This window comes from Triturus cristatus, chromosome 4_1 (genome assembly GCF_964204655.1).
Source record: "Triturus cristatus chromosome 4_1, aTriCri1.1, whole genome shotgun sequence".
Taxonomy (NCBI): domain Eukaryota; kingdom Metazoa; phylum Chordata; class Amphibia; order Caudata; family Salamandridae; genus Triturus; species Triturus cristatus.
The window spans coordinates 1349917827-1349943006 of record NC_140585.1 but is presented as its reverse complement, the minus strand read 5'-3'; the positions used below and the strand labels follow the sequence as shown (position 1 = coordinate 1349943006).

Sequence of the window (25180 nt, the reverse complement as noted above, 5' to 3'; positions counted from 1 at the left end):
TCAGGGGTGGCTGACATGTAAGAAAAGGGAAGGTTAGGGCCTGGCAAGTGAGCGCACTTGCTAAGTCAACATGGCAGTACCAGACTGCTCACAGGCTCTGCAATGGCAGGCCAGAGTCACATTTTACAGGCCTTTTGTGTGGGTGGCACAATCCAGTGCTGCACCCTACCAACGACATTTGATTCACAGGCCCTGGCACATGCAGTGCACTTTACTAGGAACTGACACATAAATTAAACAGGCAAATCATGGAAACACCCATCCATAATACATTTTACCACAGGGGCACTTGCACTTTACCACTGATCAGCAGTGAGAAAAGTGCGCAAAAACACTAAGTCAGCAAAAACAGAGTCAGAACTGGGAGTTCAGAAAGCAAACATTCAGAGGAAACAGGCCAAAAGATCCCAAGTCCAACACCCACCCATCCTCCCTGTTGTGCGAACTGGCTTCTAGGGTCAGGGAATCCCTTTCAGGGCCCTAGGTTTGTGCAGCAGTGGTCAGTGTCTTGTATGGCTCTGCGCTTCTGGCGTGGAATGTAGTGGAAAAGAACTGAGGTCAGCGCGCTGGGGTGGCGTCTAAGTAGCTACCGCAACGTCATCCTGGCGACCACAACGCCAATGATGAACGCCGACCTGACCGACACCACCGTCCGACGCGCATGCGTACTGCTGAGGAAAAATTCTCCGGATCCAGTCTGATTCCTGGGGGTAATTCTAAGGTAAGGAATCTATAACTGATCTATGTCTCTTACAGATATATCGTTACTGAAGGTAAGTAACTTGTTCGTCTATAGGCTGCTTCATCCTTTTGGGGTCAGGTTTTGTGCTCATGCTTTTGACTGTTTCCTTCTGTCAGTGTTGTTCCGCCATCCTTGGAGCATGGGTTTACTTTGATCCATACCTTAGAGTTGTTTTCATTGATATTACCTGTGGTCCTCGCCACAGTTTTTATAAGGAGCTCTTGCTATTTTTCATCTAATTCCTGCTCCCGTCAGGTCTGTTGCTAATTTCGACTGACAGTCACTGTGCTCCCTCCCTAAATTGGATTATGGTAAGTACTTTGGTACCTTCCTAATTGGCTACTGGTGAACCCTTCTAAATCCTTTGTATATGGTACTGAGGTACCCAGGGCATACGTACACCATGGGTCTCTCATGGGCTGCAGCATATCTTATGCCACCCATGAGAGACCACTCCAACTGTGACTACAGGCCTGCCATTGCAGCCTATGTGAGCTGGTGCTAGCACTACTCACAACAGATATAAGTGTCCTTATATATGAGGTCACTGCACTTAATACCTATAAGTCACCCCTAAGGTAGGTCTTTCAATTCTGAAGGCAGGGTGCTTGGTTAGAAGTGTGAGGGTGCGCTACATGAGCAGGATACCCCCTCCAAAACCAGGAGTCGATGCTCCATGTACTGGGGGGCTCCTTTAGGGAGACCCCCTCTATTCCTGTTACCAGCTTTTCAGGGTCTAACAGCATGCTAGTGCTTCTACCGACCACAGACACAATTCTGCCCTCCTGCTGCTGAGCCAAGCTCAAGCAGCGGAAGGTAGAACAATAGGATTCCTGTCACAGGGAGGTGTGACCACCTCCCAGACAGAACTCAATGTATTTTTCTGATGTGGGGGCACTTGTCAGAATCCCCAGACTGCTTTGAAGGGCACATTTGGTCTCCTCCTTGCATTATCCAGTTGAAACGAGTTCATAGAGCCATTAACTCTCGCTCTGGTGCGAATCTGGAGAAAGGACATAGGAGTATGATCCCCTATATCCAGCTCCTTCTCTGGGAGGGACCCCTGAATTTTCCCAACCCTTTTCTTTGTGTACTTAAGGGCTAAGATGTAGGTGGCTCATCAGATTCGTTGTGGGACAAGATTCAGATCCTAAACCACTTCTACTGCTGCGATGTGGGCACTTTAGACTTCATTGGACTTCGCTTTGGGAACTGAGACTGCATCTGGAAAGACTCCTGCTGCTACAGGTCTCATTGTCCTGCCAGTCTTCGGCGTCGTCTGTGCCTGTGCTTCATCCAGGTTCTTCTCCAGGCCTTTGGGCATCAAAGACACCAAAGGAAACTCCCTTGGAGTGAAAGAGTTACTCCCCTGCATCTGCAGGCACCGCAACTAAGCTGACCGGTCTGCTGCTCCTGATGTCCTCTGGATTTCGAAAGGTCCAGCACACAAGTGGTGATTCTGCATCTTCCTCGAGGCCTGCACTGTCTTCTCACTGAGTTTGAGGCCAGTATCGCTTGTTGGAACCGCTGGAACAGCATCCCTGTGCACCTAGTCGACTTGCCGTTGCCATGGCTTCTTGACTCTCTTAGGCGATCTTCGGGCTTCAAGAGCCTCCAGCATCTTTTCTTACTAAGATCTTCGTCCTCACCACATCCTCTGCATCGTTGGCCTGCATCATTGGTGAGCTGCTTGAGGTCCTCTTGCAACTCCTTGAGGGTCTTCTTTGGCTTCATTGGGCTTCCATGCTTGCTCGGGCCTGCTATGACTCTCCTGCACTTGGTGAGACCCTTGAACTTTGCTGGTCCCAACACAGCACCTTCTTTGTTCTCCACGTCTGTTGCTGCTACCAAGGCTTGTTGGTGCTCCCACCATGCACCGACCCCCTTGTTCTCGACTTCAGACGTGGGACAGCTTGTGAACAGCTCCTGGTCTTCCACAGGTCACCGTCAATCCTCCTGCATCTTCTGTCATAGGTGGTCATTGGTCTTCCATGCCTCCTGTTCACTCCCGAATGGCATAGACTCTGTCCCCTTTGCTTGCAGGTACTCACTCCTCTTCTAGAATCCACCCTTGGATTCCACCGGACTCTTTCACCTTCTTCACCAGCGAATATTTAATGAAGTCCTCCATTGTGGTCTGCAGCAGTTGTGATGTCACTTCGCAGCCGGCTTCCGTGGTGTAGATATCCTGGTTCTTGCAAGATCCACGGGTGGGGTGAATCTCCAACCTTCCATCTTCCACAGGGTTTCTTAAGGGTCCTCTGGGAAGGGTCTTTTTTCTGCAAAACAGCAACCACAACCTCGCCATTGACTTGCATTTAGTACACAGCTGTGTTTCCACTCTGCACACGATCTCCGTGGGGTTCCTGGGTGGTTCCTTGGGTCCCCAGCTCTTCTAAGTCTTCTGGGTCAAGTCTGGACTTTGGTCGCAGTTCGCATTCCACTTTATTAGTATATGGTTTGGTCTCCCCCTGGAGACCACTGTGTATTTGTGCTACTTATCTGTTCCCCTTTTGAAATATTGTGTGTTTAATGTTTATATCTCCGGGTAGGGGATATACTAATGTGTTAGTGAGAGTGTATAATAAATATTACTATTTTTATAGCCACACTGTGTGGTTCTTTTTCGTTTAACCTACACTGCATGATTAGTAATGGTGAAACAAGCTTCTTGACACTCCTTCTGGACTAAGCATGAAGGCTGCTCTCCACAGCTACCACTTAGAGAGCTTTCTAAGGTTGTCTAAGTCAACCAAAATCACCATAAGGGTTGTCAGGATTAGTGCAGGGTGCTTTACTTAAATAAGTGTGCCCCATATACTAAGCCAACCTCTTACATTAGTGTGCAGCGGTTGGGATTTAAGCCTCCTCCGTTTTACCAGCTAATCTAGGTGCTGATTAAATGAAAAACTATCGCTAGCATTAGGCACATATCAAATATTTTTGTAGACAAGAAAGTTCTACTGAACTTTTAGATCCGTTGTTAAGGGTCTAGCACAACCCTTTATCCAATATTAGGAAGTTTAGTTTACACTGGGGTAGGTAGGTGCAACACCACAGTACACCTAGACACCATGTCTTTAATTATGGAACGCAGTAGGTCCCAACCCTCTAGATACAGTGGTCTTAAGTTCCAGGAACTAAGGACCCTGTGTACTTCTAGAAAATTGAAGACCGGTAGTAATCCCACCACTAAGCACCTTTTAGAGCTTTTTATCGTAGATGACCTCCTGATGGGTCTGAGGAAATGACAAAGTGGGTGGGAATGCTCCAGAAGATGGGTGAGGAGGGGTTGCCCCTAGTGACCTTAATTATGAGCATGGGCTGGATGAGTCTGATTACTCCAGCCTGGTGAACTCTGACCCCCCAGGGAATAGTACAGAGGGTACATAGGGTGTTCCTCCTGGTAGGGTGCAGAGAAGAATGGGGAGGTCTAGATGCTCCTCTGTCCATTCCAATGCTTCTGTTAGTTCTATAGGGACCTCTATCTTTAGCAAGAGGGAGGACTCTTTAGAGCGGGAATACCATCTGATCAAACTTGAGAGAGCTCAAAGAAGACTAGTTGGCCCTTGATAAAGAGACCCTGAAAGTCCAGAGGGTTAGGAAATATTTGGGACTAGGATCCCATGGTGCAACACTAGAGTTCCTAGATTCAGGGAATCCTCCTTTGATACTAGGAACCTTAGCAGGATAGTCCCGCCTTACCAGGAGGGGGGTGATATCCATAAACTGATCACTGCTTTAGAAAGGGCCTGTTAAGTTCGGAAGGTCCCTCAAGGGCAGTCGGCAGCTATCCTGTAACTCTCCTTTGCTAACAAAGGTAGAGACAAGCTCCTCACTGTTGGAGAAGAGGATGCTGACAATTATTCATTCCTGAAGAGTACCCTCAAAGATGGGTTTGGCTTAACTCCTGAACAGTACAGAATTAAGTTTAGGGATACCTAGAAGGCAGACACTCAAGATTGGCTTAATTTCATGGACAAAGCTATTAAGGCTCTGGAAGGCTGACTTCATGGAAGCAAGGTTTTTGAGGGAGCACATCCTCAATAATTGTCAGAATCAACAACTGCACCAGTACTTGGTGGACTCTTGTGTGACCTCTCCCCAAACATTGGGAAAGAAGGCAGACAAATGGGTCTACACCAGGGTTAAGCAGAAAAACCATGGTGGTTGAGGTGACCAGAAGAAACATGATTCTTCTAAGGCCCAAGAGAAGGGTAAGGAGAAAGGTAAAAACAAAAAGGAGTCTTCTTCACAAGGTCCCCAAAAACCTCCTTCTGAGAGTGAGTCCTAAAACTCCAACAATGGAAAAAAGAAACATTGGTGCTACCTGTGTAAGGAAAAAGGCCACAAGACCAGGGATGCTAACTGTCGTGGGGCCTACATCAAAGAAGATACTACAACTGCCCCCAAGGTAACTGTTCCTCCTATCCCAGTACAAGTGGTAGTACAGCTCCCAAGGGATTAGTTGGGTTAACCTTGGGTTCTGAAGTGGATTCTGTCCTAGTCAGAACTCCCACTCAGGTTGTCCTTGTCTGTGACAGTGGCATGGATCTTGTCACTTTTCTAGTAAGTCCCAGTAACTTGGACACGTACAAGCAACGGCCCTGGATTAATGGAAAATAGGTTATGGCTTACAGGGACACAGGGGCCAGTGTCACTATGGTGACAGAGAAACTTGTGTCCCCTGAACAGATCATACTTGGTCAGTTGTACCGAGTGACCAGTGCTAGCATTGTCAGGACTGATCAGTTGTTGGCAGTTGTTAATCTCAGTTGGGGAGGGGTAACTAGCCCTAAAAGAGTTGTAGTCTCTCCAGACCTACCGGTAGATTGTCTTTTGGGCAATGATCTGGAAACTTCAGCCTGGTCTGAAGTGGATTTCAGGACACATGCAGAGATGATGGAAATCCCTTCCAATGCATTTGCTTTTACCAGGGCCGAGGTCAAACAGCTAAGCACTGAGGGAGCATTGGATCCTGAAAAACTGGACCAGCTGGCTCCTAAAGAAGAAGCAGGAAGGGTAAAGATTTATCCTCCTCCCAAACTAACAGTGAGGATCAGTCTCCTGAGGGAGATGATCTTAGGCCCTGTGAATGAACTGTCCCAGAGGAACTTGGGCCTGACCAGGCAGAGTTCTTGGGAGCAGGAGGCTCTTCCAGGGCAAACTTGAGTGTGGAGCAGAAATCATGCCCTTCTCTTGAACAGCTCAGACAGGAAGCTGCTGCTAAGGAAGCAGGAAATATCCATGGGTACCACAGGATCTATTGGGTAGATGGGCTCTTGTTCTTTGAGTGTAGAAACCCCATGCCTGGTGCCACCAGGAGGTTGGTAATACCTCAGAAGTTCAGGGGTTTTCTTCTGTCCCTGTCACATGACATTCCCCTTGCAGGACGTCTTGGGCAAAGAACGACCTGTGACAGGCTTGTCCCTCATTTTCACTGGCCCCATGACTGAAGACACCAAGGAGTTTTGACGCTGCTTTGGCACTTGCCAAGCTAGTGGTAAATCAGGTGGCACTACAAAGGCTCCCTTAATTTCACATGCAGTGGTTGGGGTCCCCTTTGACAGGGTAGGGATAGACATTGTTGGACCCTTAAACCCTCCAACAGCATCTGGACATAGTTACATCTATGTGGTGGTGGATCATGACACTAGGTATCCAGAAGCTATTCTCCTTAGGACCACTACAGCTCCTGTGGATTTTACAGACCTTCTGGTAGTTTTTTTCAGAGAGGGCTTCCCTAATTAGGTTTTAACAGACAGAGGTACAAACTTCATGTCTAGTTATATCACTGCAATGTGGAAAGAGTGAGGAGTGAACTACATGTTCTCTACACCCTACCATCCACAGTGCAATGGACTTGTTGAAAAGTTCAACAAGACCCTCAAGGGTATGATCATGGGACTCCTAGAAACGTTTAGGCGAAAATGGGATGTCTTACTACCCTGCCTTGTCTTTGCCTATAGAGAGGTTCCACAGAAGGGGGTTGGTTACAGCCCATTTGAACCTCTGTTTGGGCATCCAGTTAGGGGTCCATTCTGTCTGGTTAAGGAGGGCTGGGAGCAGTCTCTCAAACCTCTTAAACAAGATATTGTGGACTATGTCCTTGGACTGCGTTCACATATGGCTGAGTACATAAGGAAAGCCAGCAAAAACCTTGAGGCCAGCCAGAAGCTTCAGAAAGTTTGGCATGACCAAAACGCTGTACTGACTGTTTACCAGCCAAGACAGAAAGTGTGGTTGTTAGAGCCTGTAGCTCCAGTCGCTCTCCAGGACAAATGGAGTGGCCCCCAAACCATTCTTGAGAAAAAAGGTGAAGTCACCTATTTTGTTGACCTAGGTCCTTCTAGAAGTCCCCACAGGGTACTGCATTGAACCGCCTAAAACCTTTTGTGACAGGTCTGACATGAGCTTGCTCATGGTCACTGATGAGGGACAGGAGGAAAGAGTGACTGTTAGAAATGGGGGTCTCTAGTTGGCAAGGGCTTGCACCTTTGTCCAAATAGAGACCCTTCTTCCTAGTCAGGGTAAGGGAGTTACACTCCTAAAATAACCCCTGCTCACCCCCTTGGTATCTTGGCACGAGCAGTCAGGCTTATTTTAGAGGCAGTGTGTAATGCATGTGCACATAATCAACAGTAATGCAGTGTAAGCACTACAAATGGACACCACACCAGTTTGGAAAAATATTTAATATTTTTATATACTTAAGACAAGACCAAGACGATAAAAATCCACGATACAGTACTTAATAATCTTCAGTTATCAAAGTATCCTTGAAAAACAGTCCCTGGATGTCGATAAATCCGTCCGGGGCTATCACAGCGTCGTGAACAAACAAATCCAATCTTTTCTGGCTGACCACGGCGTCGCTGGTCAGCTACGGTGTCGGGAAGACCCGTAAACAGTACCTTTCGGAGATGCAGGTCATCGATGACCTCTTGTTGCCACACACGTTGCACGTCGATCTCCTCTCTGATGGAGTCAGGGGCGCTGGCATCGGCAGGCGTCGGGTGATGAGGGGTGAAGTGCTGCGGTGCAGCGTGCGGTGCCTTCAGGTCGCAGTGCGAGCAGCGGCTCGGTGGCGGCGTCAGATGGCGTCTCGTGAGACCAGGGTTGTGGTGTGAGATGAAGGCGGTTCTCATCACGGTGCTGGCAGGTCACGGTACTGAAGCGCAGTCGTCGGTTGACAAACTGGAGTCGATGTCACTGGCGTTGGTAGGACAAGGCTGCGGTGCAGGATGAGGGCGGTGTGTCGTGTAACTTTACGAGCGGTGCCCTCAAACCCCGGTGCAAGCAGCAGCGTCGAGTCCATTGTCGGGGATACCAAGGCGTCTTCGTGAAGCGAGGCAGTGGTGCAGAGTGTGTCGCCCACAGGTCGCAGTGCGAGCAGAGGCTTGGTGGCGGCGTCAGCAGGCGGCGTCGGTGAGACTAGGGTCACCATGCGGTGTTGCGGCGGTGCCCTCTGCGGTGCCTTCAGGACACGGAGCCGGCAGCAGCATCGTAGATGGCGTCGAGCTTGAAGTCTTTGCTGTTCCAGAGACTTCGTGAACAGGGGGCAAGCTCTACCTCAAGCCCTTGGAGAACCTCACAAAAGTAGATTGCAGAAAGTTCAGTCCTGTCCTTTCACTGCCCAAGACAGAAGAAGCCACTGCAGGCCAACACAGCAAAGCACACAGCAAAGTGGTAGTTCCTCGTCACAGCTTCTCCAGCTCTTCTTCTTGGCAGTCTTCTTGATCCCAAAATAGTTCTAAAGTCTTGGGGTTTGGGTCTCAATATTTATACCAGCAAATCCTTTGTCCTCTGAAGGCAGAGGGGCCTGTACCTAGTTCAAACCAGTTCTGGGTGCATTCTGCCAGGTTGCACCTTCTTCTTTTGTCAGTGGGGGCCAGGGTCATCAGACACACCACAGGAGGCGGAGCCAGCATTGTGGAAGGCAGGCACAGCCCTATTCAGACCCAGGTGCTCCTCCCACCCATCTATGTGCAGATAGGTCTATTCAGCCCTGTGCTGACTCACCCTGTCTCCTGGAGTCTTCCCCCAGCCCCTGTCACTCACTAACCAGACAGACAATACACAAGCTAGCAGAGGCAGGCTGGATGGTTAGGTCAGAAAATACCTACTTTCTAAAAGGGGTATTTTCAAACACAGAATGTTAAAACCATCTTCACTAAAAGATGTATTTTATCATTCTGAGTAGAGGCATACTAAACTCGAATTCCTACCATGTTCCCTGGGTCAGTTAGGATTATAGGATGTTATAATCAAACTGCCCATTCTGGCCTATGCGGAACAGGCAGCCTTGCAATAGTGAAAAACGAAATAGGCTGTAATTCACTATCAGGACATGCCACACACACCAGGGGCATGTCCTACCTTTCACATACAATGCACCCTGCCCACAGGGGTACCTTGGGCCTACCTTAGGGGTGACTAACATGTAGAAAAGGGAAGGTTCGGGGACTGGCAAGTGTGTGCACTTGCCAAGTCGACATGGCAGTCCCAGACTGCACACAGGCTCTGCAATGGCAGGCCAGAATTACACTTTACGGGCTGTTTGCGTGGGTGGCACAATCCGGTGCTGCACCCCACCAACAGCATTTGATTTATGGGCCCTGGCACTCACAGTGCACTTTACTAGGGGCTGACACATAAATCAAATAGGCCAATCATGGAAACACCAATCCAAAACACATTTTACCACAGGAGCACTTGCACTTTACCACTGATCAGCAGTGAGAAAAGTGCGCAGAATCATTACACCAGCAAAAACAGAGTCAAAACGGGGAGGTCAGAAAGCTAAAACTCAGGGAAAACACGCCAAAATATGCCAAGTCTAACAGTGACCCTCTCCCTGATCTCCTCTCTCAGGACCCTGTTGATGGGTCAGCTGACGGTGTAGCTTTAGCAGGCAGCCTCACTGACCAGCCACAAGCTGATTACAGGCAAGTCCTCAATCAGTTTGTCCACTTGTTTTCTCTGACTCCCAGTCTAACCACCTGGTGCACCCATGACATGGACACAGGTGACAGTCTGCCTGTGAAGAACAACATTTACAGACAGCCTGACCATGTCAGAGATTCCATCAGGACTGAGGTCGAAAAGGTGCTGGAGTTGGGGGTCATTGATCTTTCGGATAGCCCTTGGGCTAGTCCAGGTACCAATACCTCACACCAAAGATGGTAAGAGAGAGATGAGGTTTTGTGTGGATTACAGGGGCCTCAATGCAGTCACTAGAACTGATGCCCATCCAATTCCCTGTTCAAATAAGCTTATTGATGCTCTGGCCTCAGCCAAGTATCTTAGTACAGTTGACCTGACTGCTGGCTACTGGCAAATCAGATTCTCTGAGGATGCCAAGCCTAAAACAGCATTTTCAACCCCTAGGGGTTATTATCAATTTATTGTGATGCATTTTGGTCTGAAAATTGCACCTGCCACATTTCAGAACCTGGTGAACAAAGTTCTAACAGGTCTGGAAGCCTATTGTGCAGCATATCTAGATAATACTGCTGTCTTTAGTTCCACCTGGGGGATCACCTGGTACACCCCAGAAATGTTCTGGAGGCCCTGCAAAAGGCAGTTCTCACTATCAAGGCCACAAAGTGCCAGATAGGGCAGAGTAAGGTTGTGTACTTAGGTCACCTGGTAGGCGGAGGCCTAGTTCGACCATTGAAGAGTAAAATCCAGACCATAAAGGATTGGGTTGCTCCCACTACCCAGACACAGGTCAGAGCTGTCTTGGGTCTGACTGGGTACTACAGGAGGTTTGTAAGGGATATCATTAAGGTTGGTTGTGACTTCCCTCAATGATCTCACCTCCAAGAAAATGCCAAAGAAAGACATCGCTGATGAGTTTGCGAAACACTTCAAACAAATTTACAAGTCCCATGTATCCTCCACAGAGGAACAGTTGCAGTCCCTACTATTGGAAATGTCGTTGCCAACCTTGTCACCTAATGATCTAGAGACTTTGTTTGGCGAACTTACTGTCATAGAAGTTGAAAGAGCCATTGGGGACCTACAAGCGGGAAGGGCAATGGGCCCTAATGGCTTGTCCATTGAATTGTACAAGCTGGCCCCTTGTAAAATAGCTCCCCACCTTACCAGGATGTTCTTGGAAAGTTGCGAGCAAGGAAAACTTCTCTTTGACCAGAGACTTGCAACTATTGTGGTCATCCACAAGAGTGGTAAACCGAAAAATAAATGTTTGTCCTACAGACCAATATCGTTGCTCAACTCTGAAGCCAAAATTTTGGGAAGCTCTTGACCACCTGCCTGCTTCAAGTTATGCCAAAACTGGTACATCCAGATCAGTCGGGCTTTATGTCAGCCTGAATTACCTCACTTAACCTCCGGCGTCTACACGGTGTGCTGAGCAGAACCGACACCCTGCACGAAGATGCCGCAGTGGTGTCCTTAGATGCCACTATGGCATTTGATACTTTCGAGTGGCTGTATTTGTATGCTGTCCTCAAAAGAATGGGATTTGGCCCCAAATTCCTAAGTTGGATAAAACTTCTATACTCTGAGCCCCTTGCACGGGTGGTGGTTAACAACCAAAAATCACTAACATTTACCCTTGAGAGGGGAACTAGGCAGGGCTGTCCCCCCTGCTATTCCCCCTAATGCTGGAACCGTTGGCGTGGAGGATATGTAAAGACCCTAATATATGGGGCTTGTGGTGGTCAGAAAGTTGGGAGGAACGCATCACCTTGTATGACGATGATATTCAGTTGTATTTGGCCTCACCGAGAGCCTTGATGAATAGAGCGCTTCACCTTTTCACTAATTTTGGGAAATATTCTGGATATACCATAAATTGGAATAAATCAGTCATTTATGTACTAAGAGGGAGCTCTCCCCCCTACCCAAAAACTATGTGATAGAAGAGGCGCAGGAAGGTTTTAAGTACCTGGGAATATATGTCACCAAGGACCTTTCGGTATATTATGAGAAAAACCTCTTGCCCCCGCTGCAGCGACGTAAAGCACTGGAGGTCTCTCCCTGTGTCTTTGCTAGGCCGAGCCGCATTATTCAAAATTATGTCTCTGCCTCACTTTCTATATATATTACAAAATTTGCCAAACCTGGTCCCCAATGAATACTTTAAGGCCATTGAGGGGCTTCTAAGAGATCTCCTGTGGGAGGAAAAACTGCCCCCTATAGCAACCCAAAAGTTAATAAGAGGATGGTACAATGGGGCCATTGGGTTACCGGATGTCAGGAGGTAATACTGGACATCACATCTAGCCGCTATTAATCATGGCATATATAGACCCTGAGATGATCTGGGATATAATATGGACCCCTGACTCCTCCCAGGAGGGGCCAATACAAGAGTACTATACACTAATCCAGCAAAATTGCATCTGACGGGCCCCACTGCGCATGTGGTTCACATATGGCATACTGCAAACAAAAGCTTGGGTGGGGCGGGCCAAACCACATGGATGACCCCATTGTGGGATATGGACAGATCTGATAGAGACATCTAGCCGCAGATCCCTTAACTTAGAATATTCCCCCAGGCGTCAGACTGGATCTGGAAAAAACACCCCCACCCCCGCAGTACCTCTGCATGCCAGGGGGCAGCGTCACCCGGCTCCTTCCTGACGTCGTCCACGGAAGCGACGTCAATGGAACCATATAGGCCCCACCCCGGCGTGCTGACGTCAGTTTTCTTCTTTTCCGCGTCCCAATGCGAATCCGGAGAAGCGGTTTCCTCTGGCCTGTTTTTGTTTTTCAGGCCTTCTTAACGCCTTTTCGCGTCTGATAACTGTGTGTGATGCCTTCAGGCTTCAAAATGTGTGAATCCTGTTCGTGCCAGATGTCAGCGACGGATCCACACGCGATCTGTATGTGATGCTTGGGCGAGCACCACGACTCCGAGGAGTGCAACGCCTGCTGCCGGCTGAAGCCGAAGTCCTTGAGGGAACGTTGCATGAAGTTGCTGACTGCCCGGATGTCCCGTTCAGCGCCGCTGTTCTCCTTCTCGTGCTGGGGGGGTCGGTTCAGGACAGGTCGCAGAGCCATTCCAGCGGACGTCGTTCTCCAGCCGCAGGTAAGCACAAGAAAAAGAAGTCGCCGAGGTCGCCGACCTCTTGTGATGGCGGGGCCCTCTGCTCCCGGTTTCTACCGGACACGGGTCCTCCGTAGTCGACCCCCATTTACCCGCCGTTTCCTGGCGCTGGGGCGACTAGGGCCCAGTTGGAGGCCTATGCTCGGGCCTTGCTATCCATCTTTGGGTCACCATTGTGGTCTACAGCGATTTTCGACGTCACTTTGCACCTATGCACCCGGCTTCTCTAGGTGTAGGTATCCTGGTTCCTTGTGTATCCACGGGTCGGGTGACTCTCCAACCTTCTATCTTCCACAGTGTTTCTTCAGGGTCCTGTTGGAAGGGTTCTTCTTCTGCAAAACTACGTTGCGTCTTCCCCATCGTCTTGCATTGAGTCTGTGGCTATGTTTCCACTCTGCACACGGCCTCCGTGGGGTTCCTGGGTACTTACCTTAGGTGGTTCCTTGGATCCCCAATTCTTCTAAGTCTTCTTGGTCAGGTCTTGACTTTGGTCGCAGTTCAATTTCCACTTTATTTGTATATGGTTTGGTCTCCCCCAGGAGACCACTGTGTACTTGTGCTGCTTACCTGTTCTCCGTTTGAAATATTGTGTTTATATGTCAGGGTAGGAGATATACCAATGTGTTAGTGAGTGTGTATAATAATTATTGCTATTTTTATATCTGCACTGTGTGGTTCTTTTTCGTTTAATCTACAATGCATGATTAGTACAGGTAAAACAAGCTGCTTAACACTCCTGGATTAAGCCTGAAGGCTGCTGTCCACTGCTATCACTTAGAGAGCTTTCTAAGGTTGTCTAAGAGCACCAAAATCGCCATAAATGTTATCTGGATCATTACAGGGTGCTTCAATTAAATATGTGTGCACTATATACTAAGCCAGCCTCCTACAGCCCTTCCTTCCTCCCCACTCTGCAAACTATGTGCAGTGCAAGAGGTATTCCTTTTTAAAACTCTCGTTTATACACTGGTGGCCAGTGTCTCAAGTAGCTAAGTGCTACCTTTTACAATCCCGGTTATTCACCAACGGTTCGTGTCTCTAGTACAAAGGGATTTGTCGAACCATTTAATCTTGCCGTATAGACTCTTGTGTGAGTATAAAGGTTATACCCTCTTTCAGCACTGGTTCATTCACTAGTGATTGCTCTTTCATTTAGTTGTTGGATACACCTACCCTTTGCTCTTATCTTGTATTTCTCGACTTGGTATTGCCATACCATTTCGTTCTGTTTTGTAGTTATTGTTTCAAGGATACATTTTTTGGCACACTGTTTCCATAGTTTCTATGGTGGCTCCACGTTGTGGCACAGCCAATTTTTATTGAAGAAACTGGCATCGCACGCGCCGGAAGGGACTTATATGACTCCACTGACGTAACATCCGGAGTTGACATCAGCTCGGAGTCGTACGACGACGACTCTCAGTGCGGAGGTTCTGCTGAAGAAAAGTTTCCGGATCCACTCTGGCACCTGGGGAGGATTTAAAGTTAAGGAATCTGTGGCTAGACTGTCTCTTCCAGATAATGCGTTACCGAAGGTAAGTAACTTGTCCGTCTTGCTCAAACTGTTTTAAGATAGATGCCCAGCAAGAATGAGCATTTTCCCTTTTATGGTGCTTTGAATCTAAGATTAAGATTGTGTCATGTAACATTTGACTCAAACCTTAATGAGGCTTTATGGGACACTAAATAGTCCACAGTTTAGAGTCCTCCTTGTGCACTTTCTGTCAGCAAGTTGGGTTAACTTGCTTTTTGACCAGTAGGCTCTCTTAAGGCAAAGAACTTGCAAAGATTGAAACAAATTTGAGTTGCAGCCTGCACTTAAGGTTGATCTTCTCCAGTAAAGATTTTCCGCCAGCAGTAGTGACATTTTCACCTGTACTGCCACAAATTCCTCAAATGATGCCCTTATCAGGGTATCAAAGCAAAAGCACTAGTTCTCCTCTTAATCCTTCACCATTCCTTCTACTCTGAAAGCTTTGTACAGAAGTGCCACAATTGAGTTGTGGACAGATAGCTGAATTGTTGCACAAAATGAGGGAGGCTACCTCAGACCAATGTGTCCTACAGGTAATTTCTTTGGGGTGGTTCTTCTGCGTGACACAAGCATCCTGGTGAAAGAGACTTCCACATTTCTTGAAAAGGGGTTGAAAGGAAGACTTCCTCTTGAGGAGAAGCATAGAGGTTGCTACTCAAGATACTTTTTAGTCTCATAGAAGACCAAGATCACCACCCTCTTCTTGACATTCGTTCTAAAACAAATATCTTTGAAAAAGTTCAAAGATCTCAATCATTCAGCACATTCTTCAGGTGCTTCAGAATTATGACTGGCTGGTGTCCCTGGATCTTCAAGAAGCTTACTTCCATATTTTGATTCCAGACTGTTAGAGAAAATACTCAATTTTACTGTAAGACCACAATATTTTTTCATTTGCGATTTTCGTCACCATAATGGCAATATTAGTGGTTCATCTTCACAGAAAAGGGATTAACATCTTTCTCAATGGTAGGCATTGTGTTGAGCAAATCACAGATCACCTAGAAATTTGTCACTGTTTCACCTGATGTGATCCATTCCATTAACCAAGACAAGTGTGCTTTCTTTATGACACAAAGGGTGAAATTCATTGTTGTAGTTCTGTATACCATCCAACGTTTCCCGTCTGAGAGTGAATCTGGTGTTTGCGTAACATGGTAGCCCAGTTCTCCACACATCTTCAGATTACTTGTTTTCTAGCAAAGGATGTTTCGAAATTCTGTTTCTCTCAGAAGATCTTTGAGTCTTCTTTTCAACTCCTCATTCCTCTATGGCAATAAGCACCTTCATAGGGCAATAATGTGAAAAACCACCACTCCTACTTGCACAGAATAAAGGATTTTACAAAGGATGGCCAGTTTTTTTATTGGTTTCTTCAGACAAGGTAGAGTCAGTCCCAGGCAGCCCATGTCTTGGTGGGCCAAATTTGTGTAGTAAGGAATATTACTCACAGGAAAGTTAAATAGCTGTGACGGATTAAGGGCTAATTTAATTAGAGGCAAAGTTTCTACTATGGCATTCCTGTTCTTAGCATCTTCATGTGGTCTTATGGCCCTCAGTTGAAGTTTCCACAAAACATTACTGTTATGGCTTAGAGGTAACAAATGAGTAGCAGTTAGATTAGCACACCTGCAAAGTTTTATAGTTTGATTAGCCTAATCAGCCTGAGCTTTGACTCTTTGTTATGATGCTTTGGAAGTGATTCTGGATGAGTAAGTTACAGTATGCGAGTGTTCGAAATTGGGGTTTCTAGTTGGCAGAGGTAGGTACCTTTGACCAAGTAGGGGCCCTTGCTTCTAGTCAGGGTAAGGGGGCTACACTCCTAAAATAAACCCTGCTCACCCCCTTGGTAGCTTGGCACGAGCAGGTAGGCTTATCTCACAGGCAGTGTGTAAAGCATTTGAGTACACATACAGTAAAACAGTGAAAACACTACAAACGGACACCACAGCAGTTTAGAAAAATAAGTAATCTTTATCTAGACTTACCACAATATCAAATGGCAAAAATACATAATACAGTACTCAAAAATATGACTTTCAGATGGTAGAAATAGCTTAGTTCAATGTAGATGGTAAATGTGACACTTTACTCTCAAAGTACCTTGGATGCGTAACGCAAAAAAACAAAAGGGCTGCAGGGAAGGCGAAGCGTCATTTTCTTGTTTCGGGGGAGGCGGCGCACCTGTTCCTTACTGCAGCACAGAGGAGGCGATGTGTTTGTTCCCTACCGGAGAGAAGGCGAAGCATCTGTTTCTTACTGCGTTCCATTTACGATGTAACAAGATGGCGCCTCGATGCGTTGCGGACAATCCGGTGCGATGCGACAACTTGCATACGATGCATGCACGCACGACGGCCGTGCAGCGAAATTGGTGGTTTCTTGAGCTGCAACAGGCCCTGCGATGCGCTTCTCCGGCGATGCGACGGCAACCTCTGCAGCGGCAGCACGCTTCTCCGGTTATGCGACATGCTTCCTTCGGCGATGCAATGGCAAACAGCTACTGCAACAACACGCTTCTTCCTCGTTGCGTAGCTCTCCCAGTGACACGCAGTCTCTAGAGGTCCTTAAACAACAGCAGCCACCTCTCTGCAGGTAGAATTCCCAGCAAGGAAATTCAAGGGGAACTGGTGGTGAAGTCTTTGTGTCCCTGAGACTTCAGAATAGTAGGCAAGCTCAGCTTCAAACCCTTGGCGATCTTCCTCAAGATGATTAAAGTACACACAAAGTTCCTTTTTTCCTTTCCTTGGCAATAAGTAACCACTGCAGGCCAACCCCAAACAGTCACTATCACAGGGGCAGTCTCTTCGTTCAGCTTCCTTGGTTTCTCTCCTTGGCAAAGGTTTGTCTTGATTCACAGAAGTGATCTAAAGTTCTGGGGTCTGGGCCCTAATATTTATACTACAAAATCCTTTGTTCCCTGAAGGCAGAGAGTGTCTGTACCCAGCCAAAACCAGTTCTGTCCTCCCTGGTGCAGCTTCCTGGTAGGGGGTGGAGACAGCATTGTTGAAAGCAGACCTGACCCAGGTAGCTGAAAATAAATCTCCTCCCCCTACTCTCTATTCTATGTAGGCTCAGGCAAGTGAAAGGAAATATCCTCCCCCTACCCTCTATTCAACCCAGGTCCTATTCAGCCCAGCCCTGGCCCATCAGACTGCTGGAGCCAAAGCCCTCTCCAGCCCCCTGTCACTCACAAACCAGACATGGAATAGAAAAACCTAGCAGAGGCATACTGGATGGTTAGGCAAGAAAATACCTACTTTCTAAAAGTTGTATTTTCAAACACAGAATGTAAAAATCACCCACACTAAAAGATGTATTTTAACATTCTGAGTTCAGGCATACTAAACTTGATGTTCCCATCTTATTCCTAGGGTTAGTTATGTTTATAAGATGTTATAATCAAACTGCCCTTTCTGTCCTATGGGAACAGATAGTGAATTACAGCCAATTTAGTTTTTCACTATTCACTATCAGGACATGCCACACACACCAGGGCATGTCCTACCTTTCACATACAATACACCCTGCCCATAGGTGTACCTTGGTCCTGCCTTAGGAGTGACTAATATGTAGAAAAGGGAAGGTTTAGGAACTGGCAAGTGGGTGTACTTGCCAAGTCGACCTGGCAGTCCCAGACTGCACACAGGCTCTGCAATGGCAGGCCTGAGCCATATTTTACAAGCTGCTTCTGTGGGTGGCACAATCAGTACTGCCAGCCCACCAGCAGCATTTGATTTACAGGCCCTAGGCACTCATGGTGCACTGTACTATGGTCTGAGAAGTAAATCAAATAGCCAAACATGGAGTCACTAATCCATTACAACAATTTAAACCAGAGAGCACATGCACTTTAGCACTGATCAGCAGTAGTAAAGTGCCCAGAGTCATAAAATCAACAAAAACAGGTCAGAAAAATACAGGAGGAAGGCAAAAAGTTCAGGGATGAACCTGCAAAAAGTGCCAAGTCTAACAGCAAGCATCCATTAGAGGATCATGATTTTGACCTTTATTGATGGGTAGACATTGAGCAATAGATTCCTAATGGCCCTCACTCAGCCCTTTGTGCAGAGTGTGTCCTTTTCTTGTATTGGTTCCACTTTTAAGTCACTTTTAAGTCAGACATGGCCTATGGAAAATAAGTAAGAAAAAGCAGAATTGCCACCACTGATGACTATTGGCACCTTGATAGACGTGCTCAATCACTTTCTTCAATGACATTGGGTAGAAATATGGATGGCGCCATAAAAGAATCTTCTGGTGCAAATGATCTTGAATTGATATAAAGTTGGTAAACATCTTCCAGATCCTGAAGACTGTGGTTGAATCATGGTCAGAACTATGCAGAAAGATGCACATTACTGAGAAAGAAGGTGAGAAACATGATCATCTATAGAGGGATTTAGGCACAATTTAATTGGACTCAGAAGTAAAAAAATAAAAATCACCATTGGCAAATAAGCAACAGTTTAAGCAGGCCAAATTGATAATGTATTATGTGGTTTTGGAATTAAGTGTTTAAATTTGGAAACCTGTTAATTCCTCATATCTCAATATAGTATTTATTTCCAGATAAATAATAAATGTTAGAACCTTTTGGTTTATTTTGAGCCCCTCAAGTAATGCACAGTGATGTTTTTGAAACATTTTGCCTGAATTTACTTCTAATCTTGACATCTTGTCTTTGAACTGTTCTAGAATACCTCCCTGTCTGCATTCCTGGCTGTGTGTAATCCCCAGGATAAATATTTGGAGCCTGATCAGCAATATGCGGTATCCGAAGTTACAGGCCACATATGGGCAGTTCTTGACCTAAAAAAGGTGATTAAGCTGATTTGCTTTAATAATTTACAATTCATTTGACGTTTTAGTTGCTTAGTGATCTAAAAGCTTAATTCCTCTCTGCCAAATAGATTATCTGAGAGAGACAGCTAGACGCAGAGTCCTTACCTTTGAACTTCCAGACGTGAGGCTGGATCCGGAAGATTTTTGATAGGAGAACGTCTGCGTGTCGATGAGTGGCGTCGGTCGACTCCGTGCGACTTCGCAGGCATCGGGTTTTTCGGCATTTTGACACCCGTGTCATCTAAATAGGTGCCACCCCGGCACGCTGATGCCATTTAAGTACTTTCCGCGCCAGGCAGCGGAGATTCGTCGTAGAGTGTTACCCCCTGACACTTTTTGATAGACTTTTTTTGACTTTTTGTTGACTCCTTATGATGTATAGGGATGTCTAGTAAAAAGACCTCGGGGTTCAAGACGTGCAGCGCCTGTCACCATGCAATGTTGGTTACGGACCCCCATTTGGTGTCTCTTGTGCCTGGAGCACAACCATGAAACTGAGTCGTGCTCCATTTGCCGAGCCATTGGCTGAAGGCTTTGAGGGAGCTGTCCCTAAAGCTGATCATGGCCCGGTGTCCTGTGCCACGGAGGTCGCCTCGTCCATCTGTCCTGGTCCTGGTCCCGGTCAAGAGGAAGGTCCGAGCATCGGTTGGGGGGAATCAACTTCTTCCTCGAAGACCTTGCCGTCAAGTAAGAAGGTAAGAAGCACCATAAAAAGCACAAGAAGTCAAAGCGTGTTTAGACTTTGCCCCATCCATCACACAACGAGATGGAGGAGCCTCCGCTTTCGAGGCCTTGCTCTACGGAGCGGGTGCCTGGGTCGTCTTCGCATTACAATAAAAATTATTTTATGGGCAGTTCCACCCTGCCGGCACACCTTAGTGCCCCGCAGGCTCCGCTGAAGGAGAGCCCGTGGGTTCCGCGCCTCCGGCTTCGACCACAGACTCTTCTTGGATCCGTCCCTGGATCCGGACCAGCGGCAGTTTTACCTCCGCAACCTCCCCCGATGCCACGTCCAATGCCCTCAGCATCACTGGCGCCTCTCCTATCATAATCTTGGACGACACGCAGCCAGTTGGGCGTCCACCAACGCTGAGACCGGCGTCAACAGAGCCGTACGGGTCCATGCCATTCAACCTGCCCTATTCTGAAGGGTTAGGTATAGAGGATGAGGATTGGGAGGGGCAGCAGGAACCCTCAGATATCCTGCAACCCAATCAAGATAGACTTGGACTGGTATGAGGACCTGGGTGATGCCAGTGACCTGGACACCTCTCCAGATACTGGTATGCTATCTCCCCCAAACCTGGCTACAGAGGAGGGAGCCTCAGTTGCGATGGTAGTGTGTAGGGCTGCAGAGGTCGTGGACCTGCAACTTCCTACTGTGGCAGTCAAGACTAACGTCTTGACGGAGGTCCTGTAGCCTGGTTTCTCCTCCTCTGAACCCTTGCTGTCTTTTAAAGAGGCCATAACAGATGTTCAACTGGATACCTGGTCCAAGCCCAGCACAGGGTCTGCTGTGAATAGAACCATTGCCCACCGCCCTGCACCAGTGGACCCAGCTTTTCTCTCCACACATCCTACAGAGCTTGATGGTCCAAGCCTCTACTTTGCATGGCTAGTTCCCTTCCGTACCTATGGACAGAGAATACAAGAGGCTGGACAGCTTTGGGAAGAAGATATTTTTTTCCACCAGTCTAACATTGCGGTTGTTAAACGTGCCTGCCTCTTGGGCCGTTACTCCCATTTGCTGTGGGATACGGTTGCTCAAGTGCTGCCCAGAGTCTCGGAGGAGGACCGGGCTCTTCCCTCCGAAGCTATTATGGATGGGAGAGATGCAGCGAAGTTTGCCATACGATGTGGCTTAGACTCAACAGACTCGCTAGGCAGCGTTATTTCCTCAGCGGGGTCGTTGGGCGCTACGCCTGGCTGAGGACGTCTGGCTTTTCGAGGGATGTCCAAGTGCACATCATGGACATGCCTTGTAATGGCTCCTGTCTCTTCGGCGACACAGCAGACGCAGTGCTTGAGCGCTTCAAGGATTTGCGGGCTACGGCCAAGTCCCTGGGCCTCTCCACCTCATCCCAGCCTGTCTGCTTTTCGCTCCTTTTGTGGTTTTGATGCTTCCAACTGCGCCAACCCTACTTCAACAAGAGGACCCTGCAAGTCCAGCAACCTCTGCGGGCCGTGGATGCGGTTTACCCCGACCTCGCGGGTTGGGTGGCTAGAAGTTAGGTCAAGCCACAGCCCCCTCCTCCACTGCAAAACCTTCCTAGTCTGATCCCCCTAGATCATGGACGTCCTGCTGAAGTCTGTGAGGTTTTTCTGGCAGCCAGACATCCTTACATGAAGTCGGTATATACCTGCTGATGGCAAACATTTTGTAAATACTATAGAGAACGATCTGTTGATCCGTTGTCTGCCTCTCTATCAGATGTTCTTCTTTTCATTCTCTCCTTGGCCCAGCAGGGCTCTGCTTTGTGCACTCTGAAAAACTACCTTTTGGCCTTTTCTGCTTTCCTTTGGCTACCTATTTCCTTTTAAGGACCCCAGTTGTTTTTTGACAGACCACGGTCAGTCACTTAATGGCTCCGCGCCTCTGGCATGGAGAGTCGTAAAAAGTACTGACGTCAGTGCGCCGGGGTGGCGCCTATACAGACGACGCGGATGTCGCCACAAATCAGACGACTTCACGCAAAGTCGCCCAATACCACCTATCGGCTCGCAGGGGTACTGCTATCAAAAATCTTCTGGATCCTGCCTGATGCCTGGAAGTTCAAAGGTAAGGAATCTGCGGCTAGATCATGTCTCTACTGGATAAGGCGTTACCAATGGCAAGTAACTTGTTCTTTTAGACTAGTATTGCTTTAGAACCTCTCAGACATCTGCTGAAATCTAATGATGACAGTGTGTGTTTCTTACCTTCTTCTATTCCAGTGCTTCTCGTGATAACATTTCCACCATCCTTCTGCAATTGACAGAGAAGCCAGAAACTGAATAAACTACTGCCTGTTGTAAACAAGGCATTGTTTTTTGTTTAAAATGGTTTAGGTGGTTCAATAATGGCCCTCCAATGCATTGCCTATCCAGTACACATGTGTGCTGTTACCATAGTCTAGAAATTAGAAAACTGTGTTTCATGTTCTCCATTCAGCCATGGTTAAGACAAATTGACAAATCTCAATCCGATCGTACTGAGAGAAGACTACTGCTAAGGTTCCGCAATGCTAGGCCCCCCATGACTTTGAGCTCACAGTCTGTGTAGGTAGGAAGCTGGCTGTGTATATACTGTACCAAATTAAGGTATCGTTTTTGCAGAGAGTCCAGCGAGTCCCCAGAGGTACAGCAAAGGCTACATTAAGTAAGTACTAATAGCTCTTTTTGTGTTAGTGTGGGTAAACATTTAGGCTTATCCAGAGCGTGTGTTAAGCATTTATTGTATTCACTCACTCAAGACTAATGGCAAACACTCAGAGACTGAATCCAGACCAATTAGTGTTTCATAATTGTTTATTGAGAGTAAATTTAATATGCATAGAAACCATGGATACATACAGAATATCATAATATCATAGAATAACATGAATTCATATAAGGTAGTAATAAAAAGGAAATGCTTCAATATTAAAGGGAAAAATAATTATAAAGGGGGGAATAAATGTAATTCATGGAGGAGAAAATGAATAACACAAATTTAAGATTAAAAGAGGGAGGGGAATGTGATCGAGAATTCCTAAATGACTAAACAACAGTTAAGGAATATGCATATGTATATAAATATATAGGTAAACGAGAAAGGGTATAAGGAGGGGAAAAAAGAGTAGACTCCTTGTCTGGATAGAATAGGAATATAGAAAAAAGAGGAAAGCAAAGACATAGGATTAAAGGGGTATGGGGGAAGTGGAAGGAATTCAGGGATCACGGAGAAAAGGAACCCATACCTGCTGGAAGATTTCCTCTTGATCCTGTAATTTATATATAATACGTTCATGGGAAGCCATGTTCCGTTGTGACCCACTGTGGAGAATCAGTCATACCCGGAAGTAAATGGGCTAATTTTGAGAGGTGTAAAGCTAAAGAATAGTGTTCTAAGGATGGTAATCCCAGACCACCATGAGAGCGGCGAGCCAATAATTTAGAAGCGGCTAGACGAGGGCATGTGGAACCCCAGATGAAAGATCGAATTCGGGCATCTGTTCTACGAAGTGTAGACAAAGGACCAAGAATTTGGAGCATGCCAAGTATATAACTAAAGCAAGGTAAGGTAGCCATCCTAACTGCTTGCACCCTTCCCCACATGGATAAGCCCAAGAGATAACATTCTGGAAAATCAGTTTCCATTCGCATTATAAGGGGTGAGATATTGCCTGAGATCATATTTGACAAACCCTTATTAATCAAAACTCCCAAATATTTTAATTGGGCTAACTTCCAACAAAAGGTATACCCATCAATTGATGCTTTCGTGGTACCAAAAGAAATCGGAAGAGCCTCACTTTTATCCCAGTTCACTTTGTAACCAGAGTGGGTCGAAAAACCATCAATGATCTTAAGTAAAGCTGGTAAAGAGTGAGGAATATCTTTTAACGTGAGGAGAATATCATCGGCATACAAGTATAGTTTGGCAGTACCACCTGCTATAGGTATACCTTGAACATGTGGTGAATGTCGAATGAGTGAGGCAAGAGGCTCTATCACTAGTAAATAATAAAAGGGGTGAAAGAGGACAACCCTGATGGGTACCTCGTTGGATTGGAAAGGGATCGGAAAGAAACCCACCGCAATTGACTTGGGCTGTTGGAGTGTCATATAAGAGACGAACTTTGGAAATAAATTGGTCACCAGTCTATACGGTCGAATGCTTTTTCTGCATCCAGTGAGAGGGCTACAGCATCTTTCGTCATTTTATTTGCAGACCATAAATTATGAGCTAGAGTTCGGAGGTGATTCCTGGAGGAACGACCTGGGACAAAACCGACCTGTGAGTGATGTATGAGAGAGGAAATAACTTTACGTAACCATGTCACTAAGATGTTTGCAAAGATGTTGGCGTCACTATTTATCAGTGAAATGGGCCGATAACTACTACAAGCAAGCGGGTCTTTACCGGGTTTGGGAATAACCGCAATCAACGCTTTAGTAGAAATAGGGCCAAGTGATTGTGTTTGAACCGTCTCTTGGAAGGCAGAAAATAAAGTATCACCCGTTTCAGTCCCGGTCCATTTATAAAACTCCGCAGGGAAGCCGTCTTCACCCTGAGATTTGTGATTAGGCCGTTTTAGAGATGGCTGCAGCAATTTCTTCCTTGCTAATATCACCACCAAGCAGGGCTCTACCTTCATCTGTGAGGCAAGGGAGATTGATATCAGCCAGATATGAGATTATTTGATCTTCAGATATTGAAGTTTCAGGGGTATAGAGTTATTTATAAAAGGATGCAAAAGTGTCCACAATATCCTGTGGTCTCGTAAGAATCTCACCTTTTTCTGCATGTAATGCAGGAATGGCCATAGCTGCCTCACGTTGTTTCAATTGGGCTGCTAGTAGAGGACCTGCTTTTTCTCCTTGTTCTGCACTTTAGGCGTTGAAGAGCGTACTTGGCTTTGGAGGTATATAAGTTATTAAGTGCTAATTTAGCAAGTTCTATTTTTCGACTGTTGGGTATTGTGGGGTGAGCTGTATATAAATGTGTGAAGGAAGTCATTTGAGTCTCCAATTCAGTACGATGTAGGGACGCAGATTTATTGGCTTCAGCAGCGTCTCTCATCAATTGACCACGGATAGTTGCTTTGGCAGCCGCCAAACAATTCTACTGGAAGTAACAGATGTCTTATTTATAGCTAAATAATCATAAATATGTGAACAGAGTGAAATTTTACCTTTGGGAGGGCGGTACCTTTGTATATTCATACACCAGTGTTTACGGCCTGGGTAAGTTAATCCTATTTCTAGAGTAACAAGGATAGGGGCATGGTCT

The 25180-nt window shown here is 46.7% G+C and overlaps 1 protein-coding gene across 1 annotated transcript in view; it reads left to right on the top strand.

Moving 5' to 3' along the window:
- Positions 1 to 25180, top strand: part of LOC146856663 (FIGNL1-interacting regulator of recombination and mitosis-like) — a 1639010-nt gene that overhangs the window by 1015727 nt on the left and 598103 nt on the right. Inside the window, exon 9 of the mRNA XM_085654838.1 lies at positions 19060 to 19182. Within this exon, the coding sequence (XP_085510964.1) occupies positions 19060 to 19182 (123 nt within the window). The remainder of the gene's footprint in view (positions 1 to 19059; positions 19183 to 25180) is intronic.